General features: G+C 42.4%; 5 protein-coding genes across 7 annotated transcripts; 2 read left to right on the top strand and 3 right to left on the bottom strand.

The window, feature by feature from the left end:
- Positions 1 to 162: 162 nt before the first annotated feature.
- On the bottom strand, positions 163 to 12,923 carry abcg8 (ATP-binding cassette, sub-family G (WHITE), member 8). 2 transcript variants are annotated; one of them, XM_058058061.2, is made up of 15 exons: positions 12,731 to 12,923; positions 12,163 to 12,355; positions 8,524 to 9,346; positions 6,526 to 6,630; positions 6,317 to 6,464; positions 5,794 to 6,032; positions 4,520 to 4,652; positions 4,178 to 4,447; positions 3,955 to 4,105; positions 3,598 to 3,705; positions 3,306 to 3,505; positions 2,323 to 2,399; positions 1,952 to 2,219; positions 1,750 to 1,877; positions 163 to 815 (listed from the first exon to the last, which is right to left on the bottom strand). In XM_058058061.2, exons 3-15 carry the CDS (start codon positions 8,569 to 8,571, stop codon positions 678 to 680), a joined length of 2,013 nt encoding a protein of 670 aa, XP_057914044.2. In that variant the 5' UTR covers positions 8,572 to 9,346; positions 12,163 to 12,355; positions 12,731 to 12,923; the 3' UTR covers positions 163 to 677. The 2 variants fall into 2 exon arrangements, with proteins under 2 accessions (XP_057914044.2, XP_057914045.2); XM_058058062.2 differs by lacking the exons at positions 12,163 to 12,355; positions 12,731 to 12,923 and having other exon boundaries at positions 6,526 to 6,627; positions 8,524 to 9,049.
- On the top strand, positions 8,304 to 18,243 carry abcg5 (ATP-binding cassette, sub-family G (WHITE), member 5). Its single transcript, XM_078787339.1, has 15 exons — positions 8,304 to 8,608; positions 8,693 to 9,076; positions 9,156 to 9,277; positions 10,361 to 10,497; positions 11,058 to 11,156; positions 12,168 to 12,300; positions 12,760 to 12,899; positions 13,760 to 13,889; positions 13,955 to 14,168; positions 14,239 to 14,444; positions 15,710 to 15,848; positions 15,941 to 16,014; positions 16,092 to 16,203; positions 16,282 to 16,394; positions 16,471 to 18,243. The coding sequence occupies exons 2-15, from the start codon at positions 8,919 to 8,921 to the stop codon at positions 16,653 to 16,655; spliced, it is 1,962 nt and encodes a 653-aa protein (XP_078643465.1). The 5' UTR covers positions 8,304 to 8,608; positions 8,693 to 8,918; the 3' UTR covers positions 16,656 to 18,243.
- dync2li1 (dynein, cytoplasmic 2, light intermediate chain 1) lies at positions 17,403 to 20,154 on the bottom strand. 2 transcript variants are annotated; one of them, XM_058058066.2, is made up of 13 exons: positions 20,053 to 20,149; positions 19,796 to 19,919; positions 19,689 to 19,723; positions 19,545 to 19,614; positions 19,291 to 19,379; positions 18,989 to 19,187; positions 18,844 to 18,912; positions 18,692 to 18,769; positions 18,517 to 18,596; positions 18,161 to 18,231; positions 17,943 to 18,040; positions 17,791 to 17,883; positions 17,403 to 17,550 (listed from the first exon to the last, which is right to left on the bottom strand). In XM_058058066.2, the coding sequence occupies exons 1-13, from the start codon at positions 20,064 to 20,066 to the stop codon at positions 17,488 to 17,490; spliced, it is 1,083 nt and encodes a 360-aa protein (XP_057914049.2). In that variant the 5' UTR covers positions 20,067 to 20,149; the 3' UTR covers positions 17,403 to 17,487. The 2 variants fall into 2 exon arrangements, with proteins under 2 accessions (XP_057914049.2, XP_078643468.1); XM_078787342.1 differs by lacking the exon at positions 17,403 to 17,550 and having other exon boundaries at positions 17,832 to 17,875; positions 20,053 to 20,154.
- A 209-nt stretch (positions 20,155 to 20,363) lies between these two features.
- On the bottom strand, positions 20,364 to 21,582 carry lyrm7 (LYR motif containing 7). The gene is made up of 5 exons (XM_058058791.2): positions 21,501 to 21,582; positions 21,304 to 21,376; positions 21,138 to 21,208; positions 20,894 to 20,975; positions 20,364 to 20,763 (listed from the first exon to the last, which is right to left on the bottom strand). The coding sequence occupies exons 1-5, from the start codon at positions 21,516 to 21,518 to the stop codon at positions 20,693 to 20,695; spliced, it is 315 nt and encodes a 104-aa protein (XP_057914774.1). The 5' UTR covers positions 21,519 to 21,582; the 3' UTR covers positions 20,364 to 20,692.
- A 28-nt stretch (positions 21,583 to 21,610) lies between these two features.
- Positions 21,611 to 23,009, top strand: hint1 (histidine triad nucleotide binding protein 1). The gene is made up of 3 exons (XM_058058790.2): positions 21,611 to 21,778; positions 22,541 to 22,645; positions 22,734 to 23,009. Exons 1-3 carry the CDS (start codon positions 21,668 to 21,670, stop codon positions 22,896 to 22,898), a joined length of 381 nt encoding a protein of 126 aa, XP_057914773.2. The 5' UTR covers positions 21,611 to 21,667; the 3' UTR covers positions 22,899 to 23,009.
- Positions 23,010 to 23,116: the final 107 nt, after the last annotated feature.

The raw sequence follows: 23,116 nt of genomic DNA, 5'->3' as shown, positions 1-23,116 counted from the left end.
GTTATTTTTTAGATCCTGAGACATTCTTTTGTTTTCACGAGCTTACTATTTAACCAGTGCAAGATCATTGTTTAAAAAAAAGCAAGTCATTCTACTCAGAACCAAAATAATAAACATAAATGGACTGTGTTGCAAATACAAACAGCGCAGGAGTAATTTGAACGTTTTACTCATTTGTACTTTTAAACCACAAATACATTCATCAGGTTTTGCACCATTGCAAAAAAAAAAAACAATTGATTGTTACATTGGAGTACAATCTTTTTCTACATGTTTTGAGTGCGATGACATTGTAAATCTTCCACAAGGCTTCACCGCTGTTAAGCCTAATAACCTTACATATACAAAAACAAGAAGATTGAAGTGAAATCTACTGATGGATATCTGCCAAAGTGGCGCTCTCATCGCGCTTCAGCTCAATAATAATACTGTGGTCCTCTGCTGCCATCCAGCCGCAGACTGTGGTACTGCAACCACCGCTGAAACGTGCTCATTTTGTAGCATGTATTCATTGCTTCATACCTTCTATGAATACCTAAAGATTCTTAAAATCTGTTGTAAAATTATCTTTATATAAAGTTTGATGGTTCGGCGTCGAAACCGGTCGAACTTGAACCCAACTTTTTGTTAAATGTGCGTACGATGCTGGCTGTCACCGGTCCAGACGGGGGGGGGGGTCACCAGTCTTGACTGGACTTCTGCTTGATGAATTTCAAGGAGACGTAGTAGAGCGCCATGAAGACCAGGCAGACGGCCAGCAGGACCAGGTAGCACGAGTACAGAGGGTACTGGTTCATGCTCATGGCCTCCACCACCTGAAAACAACTCCCTTGTATTATTATCTATTTAAAAGTACTTTAGTACTGCGACACAATAAGAGTCAGTCTGAGAAGTAGGATTTCAATTATAACTATGAAATTGTGGAGGTTTTAGTTAATACTGTATTGTGGATAATGTATTTCATTACACAGTATATTTATACGTACTATGTGTATTAGTATTGTCATGCAAGACAAGACTGGAATTATTACTTCCTGTTTGTTCTGCGCCCTTATTTTGTTATCCTTCATTCATTTTCTACCGCTTATCCTCACGAGGGGTGCTGGAGCCTATCCCAGCTGTCTTCGGACGAGAGGCGGAAGACACCCTGGACTGGTGGCCAGCCAATCACAGGGCACATATAGACAAACAACCATTCACACTCACATTTATTTTGTCATCCGTCAATCCAATTTTTTATACCACTTATCCTCATCACGGTCGTGGCGGTATGCTGGAACCTACCCCAGCAGTCACGCACACACTATGGACAATTTGGAGTCAACAATAAACCTGGCATGTTTTTGGAATCAAACCCAGATCTTCCTAACCACCCATCCACCGTGCAGCCAATATAGTAAGTATACCAAGCATAATTCATTCATTTTCTACCGCTTTTCCTCACGAGGGTCGCAGGGGGTGCTGTAGCTTATCCCAGCTGTCTTCAGGCGAGAGGCGGGGTACACCCTGGACTGGTGGCCAGCCAATCACAGGGCACATATAGACAAACAACCATTCACACTCACATTCATACCTATGGACAATTTGGAGTTGCTAATTAACCTAGCATGTTTTTGGAATCAAACCCAGTGTCCCAATGTCCTAACCACCCATCCACCGTGCAGCCAATACAGTAAGTATCCCAAGCATACTTATTATAATAAAAAGTTATTTAATGACTTTATTGTGCGTGAATAAATATGTACTCACGTATATTCCATCCACGTTAAAGGTGAAGTTCCCGATGGCGACGGGATATTTGTTCCCCCTGAACTGCACCTTCAGCAGCCCCTCGAAGCCCCACCTCATGAAGGAGGCGTGAGACAGCCAGGAAGCGACTGGCCAGGTAAGACAACGCTGACGTCACACCCCCGACCGCCATTCACGTGATCATCTTCTACCTTCTACTCACCCAGCCACATGTTCTCCAGGCTGATGACGAAGCCTCCGGTCAGGTAGAAGACGGTGAAGAGGGAGTTGCCCATGAAGGCGGAGGTCTGCAGGGTGGGCAGGGCGGCGGCCACGAAGAGCGCCATGGAGCGGCTGCAGTAGACCATCAGCCACACCAGCAGGAGGTTGAGCAGGAAGCGGTCGGGCGCCTCGTTCAGGCCAGCCAGCCAGTAGATGGGAAGGCCGTAGACCAGGGTGAAGACGCAGTGTTCTGGTAACTCACCCAGCACCTACGCCGACACGCGTGATTACATCATCACGCATATACTATACACACCGTGAACCCGGAGTAGCGCCCTCTAGTGGCGAGCCCACGCGCCGACGTTGGCGTACCTTAGCGAAGAAGTAGGAGGTGACGGAGTACATGCCGTCCTCCAGCTCATGGTACAGCATGGCTCTCTCCGTGTGACCTTTTTGAAAGCAAAACAATAAAATAGTCATTGGGAGAGCGCCCCCTTGTTTGCGGCTCTAGTATGACTCAAATGTGCCTTGTACTACAATTAATTTAATACAATTAATTTGCATATTTGATTCACGTTTTTTAAATGTACGCATTTCTTTAAACTGCTGCTGCTTCCTAATTGGGGGTTCAAATACAAACCTGACTTCTAAAAAAAATAAATATAATATATAAGCATTTTTAAATAGAATTATTGAAAATTTTAAAATGAAATTATCTCATTTGTACAATTTATTACACAATTTTTATGTTAATATTTTTATTATACTGTCACAATTTTTTTATTATTTCAAAACTTATATTTTATTATTAAAATTATTATTATTTGGATTTATTAATTCATTTTTTTACATTATTAATATTTTACAGATTTGTCACTGTAACAAGTTCATTATTATTTAAAGCCCATTTGTGATCATCAGTACACAGTATTATATAATAATTATTTATTAATATATATTTATTAATTCATATTTTTTACATTATTATTAATATTTTAGTTTTTAATAATATTTTAATATTTTACAATAAAATATTTTATATATATATATATATATGTCACTGCAACAAGTTCATTATTATTTAAAGCATATTTGTGTTTAGATTTATTAATTCATATTTTTTACATTAATATTTTCCAGATTTTATAATATTTTAATAATTGTGGACTTGAGTCTAATCAGACGTGCTGACGGATCACGTCATCATGTCATGGTCCTTATCTGTGCAGTGGATCAAACGTGTCCATCAAGTGATGGAGCGTCATATCAAGTGTTGTTGATAACTTTTATGGATTTAAAACACTCCGTGACCTTGAACTTGACCTTGACCTTGACCTGCGGCCGTGTTTGCTCACATTTGGCTATGACGTCCAGCACCACAGCGAAGGGTGTGAGCGCTCCGATCATGTAGAGGAGGGCCACCGTGTCCTGAATGGACAGACGCTGCTCCCCGGCGCCGTAGTAGAGGCAGCCCACCAGCAGAGACATGAGCAGGGACTCCAGGCCGTGGACCAGCAGGGTGACCAGGTCTCTGTAGTCGTTGTACATGTGACGTCTGGACGACGAGGAGCAGGACGAGGAGCAGGACGAGGAGCAGGAGGTTAGACTACTAAGGGGGGGACCCTTGAGGGGGTTTTACATCCTCACCTGATGAGGATGGTGAACTGGTGGAGTCTGCCTGGTAGATGGTCTCTTTTCTTGGAGATGATGATGGCTTCTTCTTCTTCTTCAGCCGCCTTGTCGGGCTGCGGAGAACTGGCAATGATACTTGTTATAAGAAGTCTCCAGGAAATAGACCCTTCCTTCAAGGCCCCCTATGATGTACAAGTGACATTTTTAACAGTAATATGTGTCCCGAGAGCTGATTTTTGCCCCCCTGAGCCGCACTTTGGACACCCCTGCCCTGGAGTGTGTTTATGACCACTGAGCAGGCTTCACTACACGTCTTAACCAACTCCAAGCTCCAATATGGCTGACATGCATGTGAATGAGTGATAAAGGCACCTGTCAGTGCGTGTTGCACACGTGCTGCCCTTCCACATGTGGTCGTCCGTGTCTCGAACCTTCTCCATGAACCGCTCGGCCAACACTCTGACCCGTTCCAAACACTCGGCCTCCTGTTCTGGACTACGGCGGTCTACGCTGATCAGGTCCACTGAGCACAAAGAGCAAGACGCTGTGGGTACGCTCTTAAGGTGACACGTAGGAGAACGCTGTCTGGAAGTACCGTAGAAATCAGACGGGTTGCAGTATCGTGGGCACGGGTACCCCAGCGCCGTGAAGTACGGCACCATGTCCCGCGCGGCGCCACAGTACACGGCCGACCCCGACGAGAGCAGGACGACCAGGTCGAAGAGCTGGAAGATGTCGGAGCGAGGCTGGTGGACGGACAGCAGCACCAGACGGTTTCCCCGAGCCAGGCGGGACAGCGTGATGACCAGGTTGTGGGCCGTGAAGCTGTCCAGACCCGACGTGGGCTCGTCCAGAATTAAAATGCCTGAAGAACAACATTAGACGGGCTTGGAACGGGTCTAATCGCTGATACACTTCCTGTAGTGGTTCCACTCACCTGGGTTCCAGAGGAGTTGCACCGCGATGCTGACCCGCCTCCGCTCCCCTCCGGAGACCCCCCTCACATAATCGTTACCTACCCTGGTGTGGGCGCACTGTCTCAGTCGCAGCTCTGCGATGACGTCGTCCACCTGTTAATGAGACCACTACATGTCAAAAAGGGAACCATATACAGTACAATGGCGTTTTAACAGCAGGCTGCTCCTGTCACGTAGAGGATCTTTGACTAACATATTTTGATCTATGTCAAGAACACTCTTGTCATACAGAGGATCTTTGGTTAATGTTTTTGCAGTATATCCTTAAAAACAGTTACATGGAGGATCTTTGACTCGTGTTTTTGCTGTTGGTCAAATAGAGGATCTTTGACTTGTATTATTTAATATGTCCTTAATAACAGCAATACTCCTGTCAAATAGAGGATCTTTGCATTGTATGCTTTAGTATGTCCTTAATAACATCACTGCTCCTGTCAAATAGAGGATCTTTGACTTGTATTCTTTAGTATGTCCTCAATAACAGCAGTGCTACTGTCAAATAGAGGATCTTTGACTTGTATTCTTTTTGTATGTCCTCAATAACAGCGGTGCTCCTGTCAAATAGAGGATCTTTGACTTGTAATTTTTAATGTGTCCTTAATAACAGCAGTGCTCATGTCAAACAGAGGATCTTTGACTTGTAATTTTTAATGTGTCCTTAATAACAGCAGTGCTCATGTCAAACAGAGGATCTTTGACTTGTATTCTTTAGTATGTTCTTAATAACAGCAGTGCTCCTGTCAAATAGAGGATCTTTGACTTGTATTCTTCAGTATGTCCTCAATAACAAGTGCTCCTGTCAAAGAGAGGATCTTTGACTTGTACAGCAGTGCTCCTGTCAAATAGAGGATCTTTGACTTGAATTCTTTAGTATGTCCTCACTAACAGCAGTGCTCCTGTCAAATAGAGGATCTTTGACTTGAATTCTTTAGTATGTTCTCACTGACAGCAGTGCTCCTGTCAATTAGAGGATCTTTGACTATTGTTTTTGTAGTAGGTTCTTAAAAACGGCAATATAGATGAGCTTTGATGTTGTTTTTGCAGTAAGTCTTTAAAATCCGTAGCGTGCTCCTCTTGTATAGAAGATCTTTTCCTGACAAATGACTGTCCAGTAGTGTTTTTGCAGTCATGGTAACTTTGCGCAAGATGTGTACTCCACCCTTAAAGTCAGCAATGTGAACCACTACACTGTCCTAAAATAAAACTTGAGGATTGTTAGCAAAGAGTGAACTACCCTCTGGTCCCGCTGGGCCTGCGTGAAGTATGTGGGCAGCCGCAGTTTGGCCACAAAGGTGAGGGTCTCTCGCACGGTGAGGTGAGGAAGAAGGCGGTCGTCCTGCCGCACGTGAGCGATGCTCTTCTTCACCAGCTGGGCCGTGTTGGGTCGACCGTTGATCAGAATCTGTCCAGAGGTCACGGCGCCGCCTTCGTCTCGACACGTGATGATGTCCAGCAGAGATGTTTTACCACAGCCTGAATGAGGCAGAATAGTCAGAAACTCGCTGATGTCTTTATAGGGATGATAATCATAGCAATAATCAATAATACAATTTTTATTGTATTAAATAAAACATGCAGGCATGATAAATCTATGTGATTGTGAGTTACAGTGTTGGCTGCACTGTTTGGGCATTTAGCAAAAACATTTTTAGCGTTTTATTATTATTTAAATTGTTTTATTGTGTAATTATCGATTGATTACATTATTGATTACGTTTTCCTCAGCACATATACCCCAAGTGTGTGTTTTATTATACCGGAACTTCCAATAACAGCCAGCATCTGTCCACTGCGAACACGAAGGCTGAGACTGTTGATGGCCGTCTGCTTGTCTCCTTTAATCTCCCACGGCAACTTGAACTCGGACAGCCTCTCGTACCACGGAATCTGCGCCGCCGTGTCCACCTGCGCGCACATACACAATTAGTTTTGTGTGTACACGTGAAGAGCGACCGTGTGTTGTCACCTCGTAATGCAGGTTGTTGACCTCCAGCTGGTTGCAGTCACCAGAGTATGTGAAGTAGAGACTGCTGTCCTCCTCTGAGGAGAACAATTGTGTGTCTGCATGCTGCTGCCAAGAAAACACACTTTGAATACCTGTAACAATACTTTTACATGGTCAATATAGTATCAATATACAGTGAAGAAAATAAGTATTTGAACACCCTGCTATTTTGCTATTTCTCCCACTTAGAAATCATGGAGGGGTCTGAAATTTTCATCGTAGGTGCATGTCCACTGTGAGAGAGATAAACTAAAAAGAAAAATCCAGAAATCACAATGCATGATTTTTTAACAATTTATTTGTGTGATACAGCTGCAAATAAGTATTTGAACACCTGAGAAAATGAATGTTAATATTTGGTACAGTAGCCTTTGTTTGCTATTACAGAGGTCAAACGTTTCCTGTAGTTTTTCACCAGGTTTGCACACACTGCAGGAGGGATCTTGGCCCACTCCTCCACACAGATCTTCTCTAGATCAGTCAGGTTTCTGGGCTGTCGCTGAGAAACACGGAGTTTGAGCTCCCTCCAAAGATTTTCGATTGGGTTCAGGTCTGGAGACTGGCTGGGCCATGCTAGAACCTTGATATGCTTCTTACGGAGCCACTCCTTGGTTTTCCTGGCTGTGTGCTTCGGGTCGTTGTCGTGTTGGAAGACCCAGCCACGACCCATCTTCAATGCTCTGACAGAGGGAAGGAGGTTGTTCCCCAAAATCTCACAATACACGGCCCCAGTCATCCTCTCTTTAATGCAGTGCACTCGTCCTGTCCCATGTGCAGAAAAACACCCCCAAAGCATGATGCTACCACCCCCATGCTTCACAGTAGGGATGGTGTTCTTCGGATTGTACTCTTCATTCTTCTTCCTCCAAACACGCTTATTGGAATTATGACCAAAAAGTTCTATTTTGGTCTCATCTGACCATAAAACTTTCTCCCATGACTCCTCTGTATCATCCAAATGGTCATATGCAAACTTAAGACGGGCCTTGACATGTGCTGGTTTAAGCAGGGGAACCTTTCGTGCCATGCATGATTTCACATCATGACGTCTTAGTGTATTACCTACAGTAACCTTGGAAACGGTGGTCCCAGCTCTTTTCAGGTCATTGACCAAGTCCTGTCGTGTAGTTCTGGGCTGATTCCTCACCTTTCTTAGAATCATTGAGACCCCACGAGGTGATATCTTGCATGGGGCTCCACTCCGATTGAGATTGACCGTCATGTTTAGCTTCTTCCATTTTCTAATGATAGCTCCAACAGTGGACCTTTTTTCACCAAGCTGCTTGGTAATTGCTCCGTAGCCCTTTCCAGCCTTGTGGAGGTGTACAATTTTGTCTCTGGTGTCTTTGGACAGCTCTTTGGTCTTCGCCATGTTACAAGTTAAAGTCTTACTGATTGTATGGGGTGGACAGGTGTCTTTATGCAGCTAACGACCTCAAACAGGTGCATCTGATTCAGGATGATACATGGAGTGCAGGTGGACTTCTAATGGGCAGACTAACAGGTCTTTCAGGGTCAGAATTCTAGATGATACACAGGTGTTCAAATACTTATTTGCAGCTGTATCACACAAATAAATTGTTAAAAAATCATGCATTGTGATTTCTGGATTTTTCTTTTTAGTTCATCTCTCTCACAGTGGACATGCACCTACGATGAAAATTTCAGACCCCTCCATGATTTCTAAGTGGGAGAAATAGCAAAATAGCAGGGTGTTCAAATACTTATTTTCTTCACTGTATATATTTTAAGGAACATTTGTGTTCTTAAAGTGTGCAGACGTGTGTTTTTATGTAGTCCGTAATTCTTTGATATTTGAACCTGACCCAAGCATGATCAAATCAAACAAATACACATCAGTAAAATAATGAAACATAGAAAATAAATGCATAACTAGGTTATATTTTTACATAATAATACAAAGGAAATGTGTGAGTGAGCGTAGGATCCATGACTGACCTGTGAGGATCCATTGGCGTGAGTGAAGCTGCTGTTGGTGTCCGTCATGTTGCAACACGCAGGTTCGTGTTTGTCAGGTCAAAAGGTGAATAAAGCCCCCACCTTTATCGCCTCTCATCCCCCGTCCTCCTCCTCCTGTCTTTAAATTCTCTTTTTTTCCACTCAACAGGAACTAGTTTGCACCCTCTGCTCTCACGTCCTGGAAAGAGAGTCCCATGGTCATGTCCCGTTGTTCTGCTCCGTGCTGCGTTTGAGTCGTCCTTCTGTCTTCTCTATACAAGTGTGGATCAAAGTTCCCTTGTGATAAGGCCCCCCAGCCTGCAGTGTGTTTATGGCTCTGCGGCTGCTGTTGGTTATTTAGTTAGAGCGGTTGTGCAGCAAAGGCAGCGGAGGACATGAACAGGCTCTACTCGGTGCAGCTGGACCAGGTCAGCCCAGGGAATGAGGCCAGAGAGTCCTTCAAGTTTGTGTCTGAGGTGATGAAAGATGTTGGAGAAGAAAGGACGGAGCCTTGTTGCTGTCTTAGTGTCAGCAAGATGTCCTACTCTGTCAGGTAAGACTCCTACTTTGAATCTAGTTCTCGAAGAACTATAAGGTGTATGTAGATGCAGTAATACGTGTTTGTGTTGCAGTGAGCGAGTGGGGCCCTGGTGGGACTTGCCCTCCTACAGGAAGCGATGGACTCGTCAGATCCTTAACGACGTCTCCTTCCATGTGGACAGCGGGCAGATTATGGGCATCCTGGGCAACTCAGGTTAGCTGATTCTTTCTTGTTTATCCTGGGCGTGTCACATGTTTGTGTCATGGTTGCGAGGTAGAATTCCTGGAACACAATATATCAGGAGACTGCAGCACGACCAGATAGGACGGGGAAAGTCAAGTTCAGTCATATACTGGAAGGCACAGGGGTCAAACTCAAGGCCCCCGGGGGCCAGATTCGACTCACTGTATTGTTTTATTTGGCCCGCAAAAGCTTGAAAATTATGCACTTCAACAAGACACAAATTATCATTCTACTATATTTTTTAATCATTTAATTTCTTTACTGTTATACAGTATAATACAAATTATGTTTTTTTTATTTAAATTCAAGACACAATCTTTCTTGTATTTTTGTATTTTTAAATTAAATGTATGAAAGCCAAAAACATATTTGAAAAAATGTTCATGATGATTATTTTTTTCTGACAGTAATTGTTATATAAATATATTTATTCCATATAAAATAATTTGAAAATTGTCCTTTTTTTTTCTTAGTTGTTGTACTTAGTTGTTGTACTGTATAATTAATTAAAAAATGTAAATAATTTTTTACAAATCCAAAACATTATTCAAAACACTTTTTTTTATTAAATGTGCCTGAAAATTATGTGCATCAAAGACTATTTGAAAAAAATAAAATATAAATAAAAAAAAAATTCTTTAGATTTTCATTATTCTTTTTCTTACAGTAATTGTTTAATGTATAAATATAGTACATAAAAATCATTTTATTTTATTTCAACTGTGATACATTATAATTACTTTAAAAAAATATATATTTTTTTATATTTTAGCATTTTTTAAATAAATATTTGTTCTGTCAATTTTCACAGAACATTTGTATTGCATGCAATATTTTTTTTGTTGTCAAACTCCATTTAACAGAACTATACATAGTTGCATACTTGTATGTCTCATGTAGGTAAATGTCATGAGAGGACTATACATTTATATGGTTTCAACCATTTCTGCCATGTGGCCTCTGATGGCAAAATTAATCTGAAAAATAGTTGTAATATTTCGTCAGATGATGCAAATAACCATCGTGAACCAAATATGTGTGTCTACCCTAAAGGTTCCGGAAAGACCACATTGTTAGACGCCATCTCGGGGAGGATCGGAAACTCTGGGACATTGTCGGGTGAAGTATTTGTCAACGGAAGGAAACTAGCAAGAGAAGAGTACCAGGACTGCTTCTCATACGTGCTGCAGGTAAACACACACATCCTTATTTGGGTCAGCAAACTGGTATATTTAGCAAAAGTCTTCAGAAAGGTTGCAGGAGTGTACTTTGTGTGAAATTAACTTTGAGGTCCTCCATGGCCTCCTCATGCTCTTAATCTCTCAATGAGAGGTGCTCAAGTGTATCCAAAGCCTGAATTAAAAAACACTGGCTTAAAACAGCCCATGCTTTCTTTTCAAATTATCTCCCTGTGCGCTGATAGTGTGCACACACACACACACATATATACACACACACATATACACACACACACGCACGTCTCCATCATCTCTCTATAAGCCTTGTCATTAACTTTGGCTGCTAAGCTGCAGATGAGCAGCAGATAGGAGCTGCTGATATTAATGTCATTCACAAGAGAGACAGGAGAGAAGTGCACTTGGACCACTGAGTTAATTGAGGTTCAAGCCGTGTGTGTGTGCGTCTGTGTGTGTGTAGACAAGTTATTTTTGAACAAAATCAATACATATGCAGGCCTCCAATGGTAAACATTATATATATTTTTTGTTTGTCTTGTGTGTCCACCAACTAGAGTGACAACCTGCTGAGTTATCTGACTGTGGAGGAGACTTTGACCTACACGGCCCAGCTGGCTCTCAAAAACTACAGCGCTAACGCTATACACAAGAAGGTGGGACTGATGTGTTTTGCTCAATGTGGTGACCGAAAGAAAAATGCCATTATGTGTGATTTTAAAGTGTCAAAAAAATAGCAGCGATATTGCATAATGTGAGTTATGGTGTGGACATAAATCTTAAAATATGGTGTTTTTTTTAAACACGATTACGATACTGTGACACCAAAAGAGAAGTTGGTATCGCATCGATATCGGCCGATATGGAACGGTCCTGTATTTCTTTCGGCTTTTTCCTGATTGCGGAGTCGCCACGGCATACTGACTTTAATTCCAGATGGCCTTCCTGACGAATACCAATGATGCTTACTAGTGGAGATTTGAACCCAGGGCATTTTCTCTGAAGTCCAGAATGCTAACCACTATGGCGGCTCGGAACGGTCCTGAAAGTCGTATCCCTTATGTCAGGTCCCCAAAAAAAAAAAAGCCCTAAAACTGTCATTAAACGTAGTATTGTCCACATGAATCACACAAAATAGGCCAGGCTGTATTGCTATGTGACCTCACAGCTAGGAGACCGGTGTTCAATTCCACCCTCGGCCATCTCTGTGTGGAGTTTGCATGTTCTCCCCGTGCATGTGTGGGTTTTCTCCAGGTACTCCGGTTTCCTCCCACATTCCAAAAACATGCTAGGTTAATTAGCCACTCCAAATGGTCCATAGGTATGAATGTGAGTGTGAATGGTTGTTTGTCTATATGTGCCCTGTGATTGGCTGGCCACCAGTCCAGGGTGTACCCCGCCTCTCGCCCGAAGACAGCTGGGATAGGCTCCAGCACCCCCCGCGACCCTCGTGAGGAAAAAGCGGTAGAAAATGAATGAATGAATGAATGTATTGCTATGCAATCGGCAGCCTCTACTGTTGCTTTGCAGGCCCATAATAATAATAATAATAATCAGGTGTAATGATGGGTTATCCTATGTCATAGAGGTCGTACTGTATATCAATATAGCAATGTAGACAAAATAAATGCTCGGAGGTATCATCAACCCTTAACCTCTGACCTCAGGTGTCTGCGGTGATGGCGGAGCTGAGTTTGAGTCACGTGGCCCACAGTGTCATCGGAGGCCGCATCTTCCCGGGAATCTCTGGAGGTGAGAGGAGGAGGGTGTCCATCGCCAGCCAGCTCCTTCAGGACCCCCGTGAGTTCCCCCCTTCTGTCTACACCGTGTCCTCAAGAGTTTTAAAAGTCAAGTCCTGAAAACGGAGGAAAGTAATTGAAGTAGAGTCCAGCTTATCAAAGCGCAATGACAGCTCAGGGTTCTTTTATCAGGCCTGCAGAACTCCACCGAGGATGAAGAGGGTCTCGGTCCTCATTCAAGATTACAATGACCACACACACACACACACACACACATACACATACATATACAGTAACAAGCTTTCCATTTACTGCCTGTCCAATCAAGCAAGAAATAAATTAATCTGACAATTAAAGCTTAATTCCACTTGGCTCCCATCATGCAAAGAGACAATCTTTTAATTGTCCTAATTAGAGTCATGAAGTCAGGACAAAAAAAAAAAAAAAAAGGCAGCGCTTATCTGCACAGTTAAAGTTTCTGCAGAACTTACACGACGGGTCGCCGATGATGTCATTGCAGGGGTGATCCTATTGGACGAGCCCACCACGGGCCTGGACAGCATGACGGCCAATCAGATCGTGGTGCTGCTGGCTGAACTGGCCCGCAGGAACCGCATCGTCGTTGTCACCATCCACCAACCTCGCTCCGAACTTTTCAGGGTAAAAAAAGTATTATAATATAAAAAAATTATCCACCTAGCAATAGATAGCAAACAAATGCTTACATAATAAAAAAATACATTCATTCATTACCGCTTTTTCCTCACGAGGGTCGCGGGGGTGCTGGAGCCTATCCCAGCTGTCTTCGGGCGGGAGGCGGGGTACACCCTGGACTGGTGGCCAGCCAATCACAGGGCACATATAGACAAACAACCATTCACACTCACATTCATACCTATAGACAATTTGGAGTCGCGAATTAACCTAGCATGTTTTTGGAATGTGGGAGGAAACCGGAGTACCTGGAGAAAACACACAGAGATGGCCGAGGGTGGAATTGAACCCTGGTCTCCTAGCTGTGAGGTCTGCGCGCTAACCACTAGACCGCCGTGCCGCCCTGAGATAATTCAAACCTGCAATAAACTGTTGTTCCGGTGATCACCAAACATTACAGTAACATTACTGACACATAGTGACCAGTGTAAAATACCACAAATCAATGTCTTTGAACGCATCTTCTAAATACTAATATTTGTATTTTTGTTCATTTTGCCATTTTTGTACTTGGCAAAAAATACATAACATTTGCATGCACGGGGAGAACATGGAAACTCCACACAGAGATGGCCGAGGGTGGAATTGAACCCTGGTCCTCCTAGCTGTGAGGTCTGCGCGCTAACCACTCGACCGCATAAAAAATACAGTCATAGTTAAAATATAGTAAAAAATGTAAATTAGCTAAGCAGTTTTGCATAATCCCACCAATTAAAGTAGTGATAAAAACAAAAGAGGCAGGTAAAAATAAGTTACATTTCTATTAATTACCAGCAAGGTTATATTTTTTGTGTTTGTGTTTGCAGTTGTTCAGCAGGATTGCTGTGATGAGCCGTGGTGAGTTAGTCTTCTGCGGCCAACCAGAGGAGATGGTGGACTTCTTCAGCCAGTGTGGATACGAGTGTCCCGAATATTGCAACCCCTTTGACATCTACGGTACTTTCATTTGCCAAAAACCGGACCTAAACATGAGAAGTAAATGTTGTGTTTTTTATCAAAAGTGGACTTCACTTCGGTGGACACGCGCAGCAGCGAACGCGAGGCCGCCACCTTCAGCCGCATGCACGAGATCATGTGCTCCTACCAGACGTCGGTCATCTACAGGAGCATGCTGGGGAAGATGACGCAGAGTCTGCAGAGGCACGATAAGGCCGCCATTCCTTTTAAGAGCAAAGAGTCGCCCGGCGGTGCCGCCAAGCTGGGCGTGCTGCTCAGGTCAGTCAGCAGTGATGATGATGAGTAGAAGCGTCAACGTAGTCCATATTGTATACGTGTTTCTCAATAGGCGGACCATGCGGAACCTGTCCCGAGACCGTATGGGGGTCATCATGCGTCTGTCTCAGAACCTCATCTACGGCCTCTTTGTAGCCTTCTTCGTCATGCATCTGGACATGGACGTCGCCAAGGGGGCGGTGCAGGATCGCATCGGCATCATCTACCAGAGCGTCGGGGCCTCGCCGTACACAGGAATGCTGAACGCCGTCGCTCTCTGTGAGTAGCGGCATCATCTGCACACGACATGACACTGTTGCAATGAACCACAGGGGGTGGGGCTTATACTTCAGAGTTCAGCGACCCCTGTGACCGCTCCTTCATTTTCACCTAGAAAACTATACACTTTATATCAGGGGTCTCAAACTCAATTTACTTGGGGGCCACTGGAGCTAGGGTCTGGGCGAGGCTGGGCTGCATCTATTAAAAAACGCATTTATTAAAAACAGAAAAATGAATAAACTTTGCTTTGGTTCCAATTTTCTACAAGAAAAGCTCTGATAAAACATTCCACTGTTCTCAAATATCTTACTTTTTATTTTTCTACACAAAATAATATCAAGAATAAAGAAAATCAATCAGTAATAAATAAATATATAATAAATATATAATAATACAATAATAATAAAACGGCAAATAATTAAAACTTAAGAAACCACATATAGTTGGTGGGTAGACAAATTATTTTTTTCAGATTAAAATGAACAAAGCATTATTAGAGCCCTGTAGACATGACAAAACACGACCATTTATACTTTTTTATTTACAACATATTGCGCAACTGCAGGGTCTTGAGACACATGCTAACTCGCAAACTAGAGAGCTAGCAACCTAAACGGTAGCCTCCAAGTTATTTCCTTTAAACTTAAATAGCCAAAAACTTACCACTTCCACACGGATAGGGAGGATAACTATTAACAGTTATTTAACCTTTAACATGAACATTAATCAAACGTAATAATTTTTTCTGGGTACATGATACCATACAGCATCCATATCAAACTTGCGCGGGCTGCACTAACATTAAACTTTCATATCAAGGTGGGGGGCCGCAAACTAGTGTCCTGCGGGCCACATGTTTGAGACCTCTGCTTTATATACTGTCTACTTTATCTCGGTGTTATAAGTACAAGTTGGTGTTTGCATTCATGGCGCTTGGTTAGCTAACTGACTGGGAGAGATCCCATAGTTCCTGAGGTTTAGGTTGCTAAAACATGGTTAACATAGGCCAAAGTATTTATGTTAAGGACACTTGCTTGTTGATTGCCGCGCTGACTTGATTTTTTTTTTTTTTTTTTTACATGTTATCTTTATCTGCCGGTGACGACTTGTCTAGCAAGTAGTAAAAAAACCAACATTGACCTTGACTCTTGATAACAACTGCAATCCAGCGAATAGACTGATCATTAAGGTGCTTGTCATCGGGTTTGTCTGCTTGTTCTAATCTATGATCATACAGTACATGCTTATTGCCGTCACTGTAGTTCCTGCCCTGAGAGCCATCAGTGACCAGGAGAGTCAGGATGGATTGTACAGTAAATGGCAGATGTTCCTGGCCTACATTTTCCACATTCTGCCCTTCAGCATCCTTAGTATCTTCATCTTCACCTCCTTCCTCTACTGGTAGGTTGTCTATTGTCCCAGAATGCAATGGCTATGTCGTTATATACTATAGCTCATCTTAATTTTAGTTCATGAAATGTTTGTTTTTTTAGGACTGTGGGGATGCACCCTGAGACGTGGCGCTTCCTGTGTTTTACTGCAGTAGTCATGGTTCCTCACATTATAGGTCATCTGGCCACACAATGACATCCGATGTACCTTTACCTCTAAATGCAACTTGGGGGATTTCTCCATGTGTTCCAGGTGAGCTAATGACTGTGGTTCTGTTGGGAGTGGTCCAAGACCCAAACATGGTGAACACCGGAATGGCTCTGCTCAACATCGCGGGGATCCTCGTGGGCTCCGGATTCCTGCGGTACATAAAATACTTTTAGGGTTCAATTTCATCGACAACTGAACATTTCGGGAACAAAATGTCTTGTTTGTTTAACAGAAGTATGGCACAGATGCCGACCGTGTTCCAGTGGCTGAGCTACTTGACGTACCAGAAGTACAGCTGTGAGCTCCTCATCGTCACAGAGTTCCACGGGCTTCACTTCACATGCAGTAAGCTCTCCGTTACATCGTGGAGGACACTTTGAAGACATGTGGATGTTCAGTGGCTGCTACGTCTTCTCCCCAGATCATTCCAAACCACTCCCAGGTGATTGTCTCATCACTCAGGGCGATCAGATCATCGATGAAGGCTACCCTGGTGCTTTGTCCCGCTACACTCTGGACTTTGTCCTGCTGTATTCCTTTCTTCCCGCCCTGCTGCTATTGGGAATGCTCAGCTTCAAGATCAGAGACCGACTGGTGCTCCACTGACCTCTTCCTTCTACAGTAATGAAGTGTACAAGTCTGCATTCAGGCTGCACGGTGACTGAATGGTTAGCATGCGGCCCTCGGAGCTAAGGGACCCGAGATCAATTCCACCCTCTGCCATCTCTGTGTGGAGTTTGCCAGGTAGCCGGGTGCTCCGGTTTCCTCCCACATTCCAAAAACATGCTAGGTTAATTGGCGACTCCAAATTGTCCATAGGTATGAATGTGAGTGTGAATGGTTGTTTGTCTATATGTGCCGTGTGATTGGCTGGCCACCAGTCCAGGGTCTACCCTGCCGCTGGGATAGGCTCCAGCACCCCCTTCGCAGGGACAAACGGTAGAAAATGAATGAATGAAGTCTGCATTCCTGCATTCAGTTGAGGTTACTATGGTGACCGCATGAAACAGTTGCACTCATTTTTACATTTTTTTTGTAGTATTGCTGGGTTTGAAACACATGGCGGTCAGTTTCCATGATTCCCTTTATGATGGAATGATTTCCACATGTGAGAACTGAGCATTTATGTGGCATCTTTGCCCTGATTTAACTTGACTCCTCACGTGGAACCCAGCAATGAGTGAATGTTTTTGCACTTTCAGAACTGACTATTGTAAAGTCAAATGTTTATTCTTCCACATATAGAACTTACAAAATACTAAATGTTTGAATATAAAGCCTATGTTGTTATTTGTGGTAGTTTGCCTTTGAGTAAAGCGCTGATGTATTTCATGTACAACATTATGAAGGGGACTAATACATAGTTACATGATTTGTGTCTTAATCCTTAAAAAACTTTGCCATTCATCTATCTTTTTCTCGTGCCCTACAGTATGTCCTACGTGTCCAATTCCAGGCCTTTCCATGACTTTGCTGCATTCTTCTTGTACTGTTCCAACTCCTACGAATAGATTGGAAGGGAGAATGAGGTCATGACACACCATAAAAGCCTCCATAAATTCAAATCTGTGTCAGGCAGACCTTTCACACTTCAAAGGTAGCATCATGTGACTCGGAGGTAACTACAGGTTACAAGACATGGAGTCACTGTTTATGAACTCAACCTTCTCGTTCTTTATAACTGCCTTGTATTGGATATCAGTGTGCAAGTGTCGCTAACTGATGTGTGGTTGTGAATCACCTGATCTTTCTGCGCTCGCATGGCATCGATCTGAGGTTCGCTGTATTGAGGGTCCTTGGCTGGATCCTTCATTTCCTTCTGCTCACTGATGCTCTACAAAGAAACTACAATTAATGATTTTTTAATTAGCTCAAGAAAAGTGCTTGGCTGACCTCTGGGGGGAAGATTTGTTCATAGACTTTCTTCCACAGGTCTTTGGGGTTTCTGGCGTGCAGGGAAGTAATGTCCACATCAGTCGTGGGAGGCGATCCTGACACATTTAAACCAACAACAATCGAATTATAAATAACAATATACATGTATGCGATTCAGGATGTTAATATTAGTACATGCTTTACTTATATTGGCCACAAGAGGGCGCCATGCTCACCGATTTGGCTGAGGGAGTCAGAGCCTGCTGGAATGATGAGTGGCTTACTGGAGTCACATGACATTGTTTTACTGAAATTATACAGCATAAAAACTACACAATTTAATAAATGAAATAGCCCAAAGATAAAATATGTACATTTCAATGTATATAATATAATTAACATTTTATATAACCATAACATTAATAAAATATCTACAGAATAAATGGCAGCAATTAGATGGGCTGATCTGCAGTGGACTACAATGCACTTTCACTTTAAAAAAAGCAACAATGGTATTGACACTACGTGATGAATTCACGCTGAACTAAACTGTAGTGCTGTTTACAATAAGCAGAGATAAAAATGGCCTCACCCAGTGTCCACATTGAAGGCTAGATGGGAGAAGTAGATCTTAGTTTTTGACATCTGGCTCTCTGACTTGATGCTTGTGAACTAAAAGGACAAAATAAGGTATTAAAAACCTCAGAAGAAGTCATAATAGTAAACGAATCACTGGTGTGAATGTTTTGAGTTTGCAATAATCTTACAATTAGAGAGGCTGCATGGTAGTGGGCAAGAAAACGCAACGTCTTACACACCACTTTCCTCTTGTCGGTGGATAATGCCTTCGATGGAGACAAATTACAAAGTTTTTAATAGCTTCTGTACAAATGCCAGAAGATGATGGCAAAAGAAATACCTGAAAAAGGTCATATTTGCTGCCAATGATGAGCAGAGGAAGTGGAAATGGACTGATCAGCTCCCTGTCCTGTCAGATCACCCGTCCATCATTATAAACATACTCTTAAACCTTCATCCATATGCTTGTTAATGTTAATGCTTACAGGGTAGTCTTTAGGCAGGTCACGTGCAGTGGACGGGACTGACATTTGGAGTTTGGGTCCAGCTCGGCTCTTTTCAGCCTGCCTAACCTGAGAGGCAACTTTCTCCACTTGAGCTTGCACCGCCTGCAGCAGTTTCTCCATGGTCCCCCATAGGGCGTTGGGACTGGAGAGGTCCACAACTAGGATGATGGAGAGAGACCTGGGACAAGAGGACAAAAGGAAGAAAATATCTAATTGCTGAGACTTGGACAAGAGGCAGGATTGAATAAACTTTGCTTCTTTGCAAATAATGTGTGTGCTACCTTATGCTGGCAGGAGTGATGGGAATCTGGACCAGGTCTGACAAGGAAGTCCCGCCTCCCAGCTCCCATAAATGGGCAATATCTTTGGGCTGAATCACAGTTAGTTGGAATATTTACATTTACTTGCCAACAGTGTCACACATAGTAGTGTATATACCATACATACAGTGTCTCACAAAAGTGGGTACACATTTCAGCAAGTATTTATGACATATGTATATACACACATGCATACTGTAAATTATATTCCTCACTGTGTTGTGTCCTGTGGCTCTCCTGCCAAAGGTGTACTCCAGAGCCAGAGTAGGCTTAGCCGGTTCATCCCTGGGGTGTTCAAAATGTTAGATGTTAATTAAGTCCTTTCTACAGGTTGTCTTACGAATCACTAATCAACTCACCTGTCCAGACATCTGAGTAGAATGGACGTTTTACCCTAATAAAAGCATTTAGTTAATTTACGCCAACAGAATTTCGAATAAAATGTCAATTGTAAATAAAAACACACCCCAGTCTTGCTCCCCATCAGAAAGACGGTCCTCTCACCGACTTCTTCTCCTCCACCACCGTCTGCTGTTCCGTTCTCCAGGCTTTGGACCTCCGCCGCGGCCAGCTCCCACAACTTGTCCGAACTGGTACACATATCTCCATTAAACTTACTTTGCCTTACTTCAAACTTGATGTTGTGACCTTTTTCACCGTTAAGAAGCGTATCATTAAGAAAATGCACAGTTTGTGTGTTTCTTTCGGCTTTTCCCTACTCACCTTATTTTTGCCATAATCGGTAGCTAGCATGTCTTTGCTAATCTGTAACAATATGGCGCGTATATACGTCGCCACGGCAACTGGCGCATACTGATGACGTATGTTCGCTTAAAAAACACAAGGCTCCAGTATGCGCGGCAAAAAGACAACATTTTATACAATAAACTGTACCATAACGTCTTACGTGTGTAAAAACAAAAACAGCTTCACTTTTTAAAATGGTCTATTTACTTTTGTCACTTTAAAAAGCCACTTAAAACAGCACGTCATCTTCTCGTGGTCTAAATTTCTCATATTAAATACCTACATTTTTTAATGAATCTTAGTGGTTTTAAACATTTAAATCCAACTCTCCTCATTGTATGTTACTTGTAAGAAAAAAACAACAACATCCACATTACAGGAATACAAGTGAAAATAATTTCATTAAATGTTACATGAAATTGTGATTTTAAGTTGTACAGCACATATTTTAAAGAGAGGAACATCAGATGGCTTCAGCAAAAACAATTGTATCTATAAAGGCCCTGATCCTGGTTGGAAGATCAAAATTAAATATTACTTGGATGGTAGTGAGTGTATTTTTGTGTTTCAATACAGACAAGAGTCTCTGTCCTTGTTGTGTTATCAAGTCACTCTGTTATGACTTTTTCCTGGGCTGGTCACAATAGGGGACATTTTCTAGTAGAAGACTCTCTCTTGGTCGAAGCACTGCAGGAATAAGAGCACACAAAAACATAATATTTGCCAAAATGCACAAACACACCAAAGATGTAGTTTACGCACTGACAATTTAGTTGGACGACATAATACACACACATATATATAAATATTTACGCACAAAGTTTCTGATCACCAAGATGCTCCACTTGAAGTACAGACTCCCGTAGAACTGTTTCCACGTCTGAGCCCATTTTGATCATCTGCAATGTTAATATTGTTTACACGCAGACACGATCAATGCACAAAATGTGTTAAAAGGTAAAATCAAGGTCAAAATGTCATTTAAACTCAATACAACCACATTTTAAACATTCTAATAAATTTAAATGGTAATAATGCTGAATAAGAATTGAGCACATTACCTTTTTAATGTTTTCTTCTGACAATTCATTTTTATTTTTTCTGAACTCCTCGTTGATCTTGAGTTTTGCAGCTGTACGAAGTAATGAAATGGTTTGGATTTAGACAACGTGGAGCATCAATTCCCTTGCTATTAGTTGTAATGTTTGAATTAGTAAACAAACCCACCTGTCAATGCTCTTTCATCATCTTTGAATACAGCCATCCTTGTCCTGTGTAGCGATTTAAACACGCTCAGGACCTTCGTTTGAACAAAAATAAAGCATGTGTGTTGGCTGTTGTATAAAATAAAACATAATTTCTGTAATAAGCCGAGTTTAAACATGCGAAATAATAACAATATTGTGATATAGCATGATCCTCACCTTCACACGAGTCCCCATTTTGACTTCCGTGGTTCACTTCCGCCATAGCCTGAGTCCCGGACCAATCAGAACATACGTTGGAGTGACGTCCTTCAGGAGCCAATCAGCTTCTAGCGGGCGCATTTGAGCGACTTCGCCTGCTGCTGTCAGTTGTTTGCTGAGCCAACATGGCTGACGAAACAGCAAAAGCTCAGTTGGCCCAGCCGGGCGGAGACACAATATTTGGAAAGATCATACGCAAGGAAATACCTGCGCAGTTAATTTACGAGGACGATCAGGTACGTTTGCATTAACTGTGACGGAACACGCATTTAAGCAACTTCTACCGCCTTGATGATGTTCAAGCCAGGTTCGTAATGTTTAGCTACATGCTAGCTCTGCAGAAATGCGACCACTTCAGTACAGCGATGCAATTTAGTGCTAATGTACTAGGGTTAAAATATAAAACAAGCCCACATCAATGATTAATTTTCTAAAATATAAATTTTTATCTGTTACATTCGTTGCTTGATTGGCATTTGGATCGACTGAGTAAATTTCCACAAAATTCGTTTCTTTTAAGTCATGCAATTTTAGCCATGCTTGAAAACACTCTGCTTTAACTATTCATTGTGAAACCTCCGATCCCAGGAAAGTGAAACAAAGTCCAGCAGTTCGAGGCCTGCAAAAGCCTGCTGGGTTACTAACTAAAAAAAAAATCAACTTTTGCAACGTTTGATTTTTCTGCTATTTATTTTAAATCACAATTAACAGCTCTACCACTCCTTCAACAGAGTACTATATAAAATTTTGAGCCTGATGAGTATTTTGTCACGTTAATAAATGATTTATATTGTGCAAGATCAAAGATCATAACACTTACCAAGCTTCCAGTCACATTGCTCTGATGCTCACAGCCACTAGGGGGCATCATTTGCACAACACTTAGGTTCAGTATTGCTAGGGAATGCTGTTTTATTAAGTGTTTTTTTGCAGAGCTGCTGGAAAAGTATCTATTGTATTTCCATGATAGTAATAATGGTATTTCTCTTGTGTTTTAGTGTGTGGCCTTCCCTGACATTTCCCCACAAGCACCCACTCACATTCTGGTGGTACCGAAGAATCCGATAGTCCAACTGTCCAAAGCACAGGATAGCGATGCTGCTGTAAGAATAATCACAGAGAATTGAATTTGTAAAACTTTGTTTTTTGTTTTTTTTTTAAAAAGCAATATTTGTCATCTCTCACTGCCAGTTGTTGGGCCACTTGCTGATCGTGGCCAAGAAGTGTGCCGAGCAGGCGGGTCTGACTAAAGGCTACAGGATCGTCATCAATGACGGGCCTGATGGAGGGCAGTCGGTTTACCACATCCACATCCACGTCTTGGGGGGACGCGGCATGCAGTGGCCTCCCGGCTAACGCCCCGTCACACTCTTCAACGTCGTTTACTGTGGATGAAGACAGCTTGTCATGTGATGTCAAACAAAATCAGGAGATTCATCAACGGTAATAAAATGTGTATTACTCACACGGTGTGTGGCTTTCCTTCTATGGAATACATCTTAGTGATTAAGGCGTGATTAACGTTTTTCATGTGAAATTGATGAGTAAAAAGTTGCAATCCCACAGAGGTCAAG

Source organism: Doryrhamphus excisus, linkage group LG20 (assembly GCF_037039965.1).
Source record: "Doryrhamphus excisus strain RoL-2023G ecotype Guam linkage group LG20, RoL_Dexc_Guam_v1.1, whole genome shotgun sequence".
NCBI lineage: Eukaryota > Metazoa > Chordata > Actinopteri > Syngnathiformes > Syngnathidae > Doryrhamphus > Doryrhamphus excisus.
The sequence above is the reverse complement of the archived record's forward strand: the minus strand, read 5'-3'. Positions and strand labels throughout refer to the sequence as shown.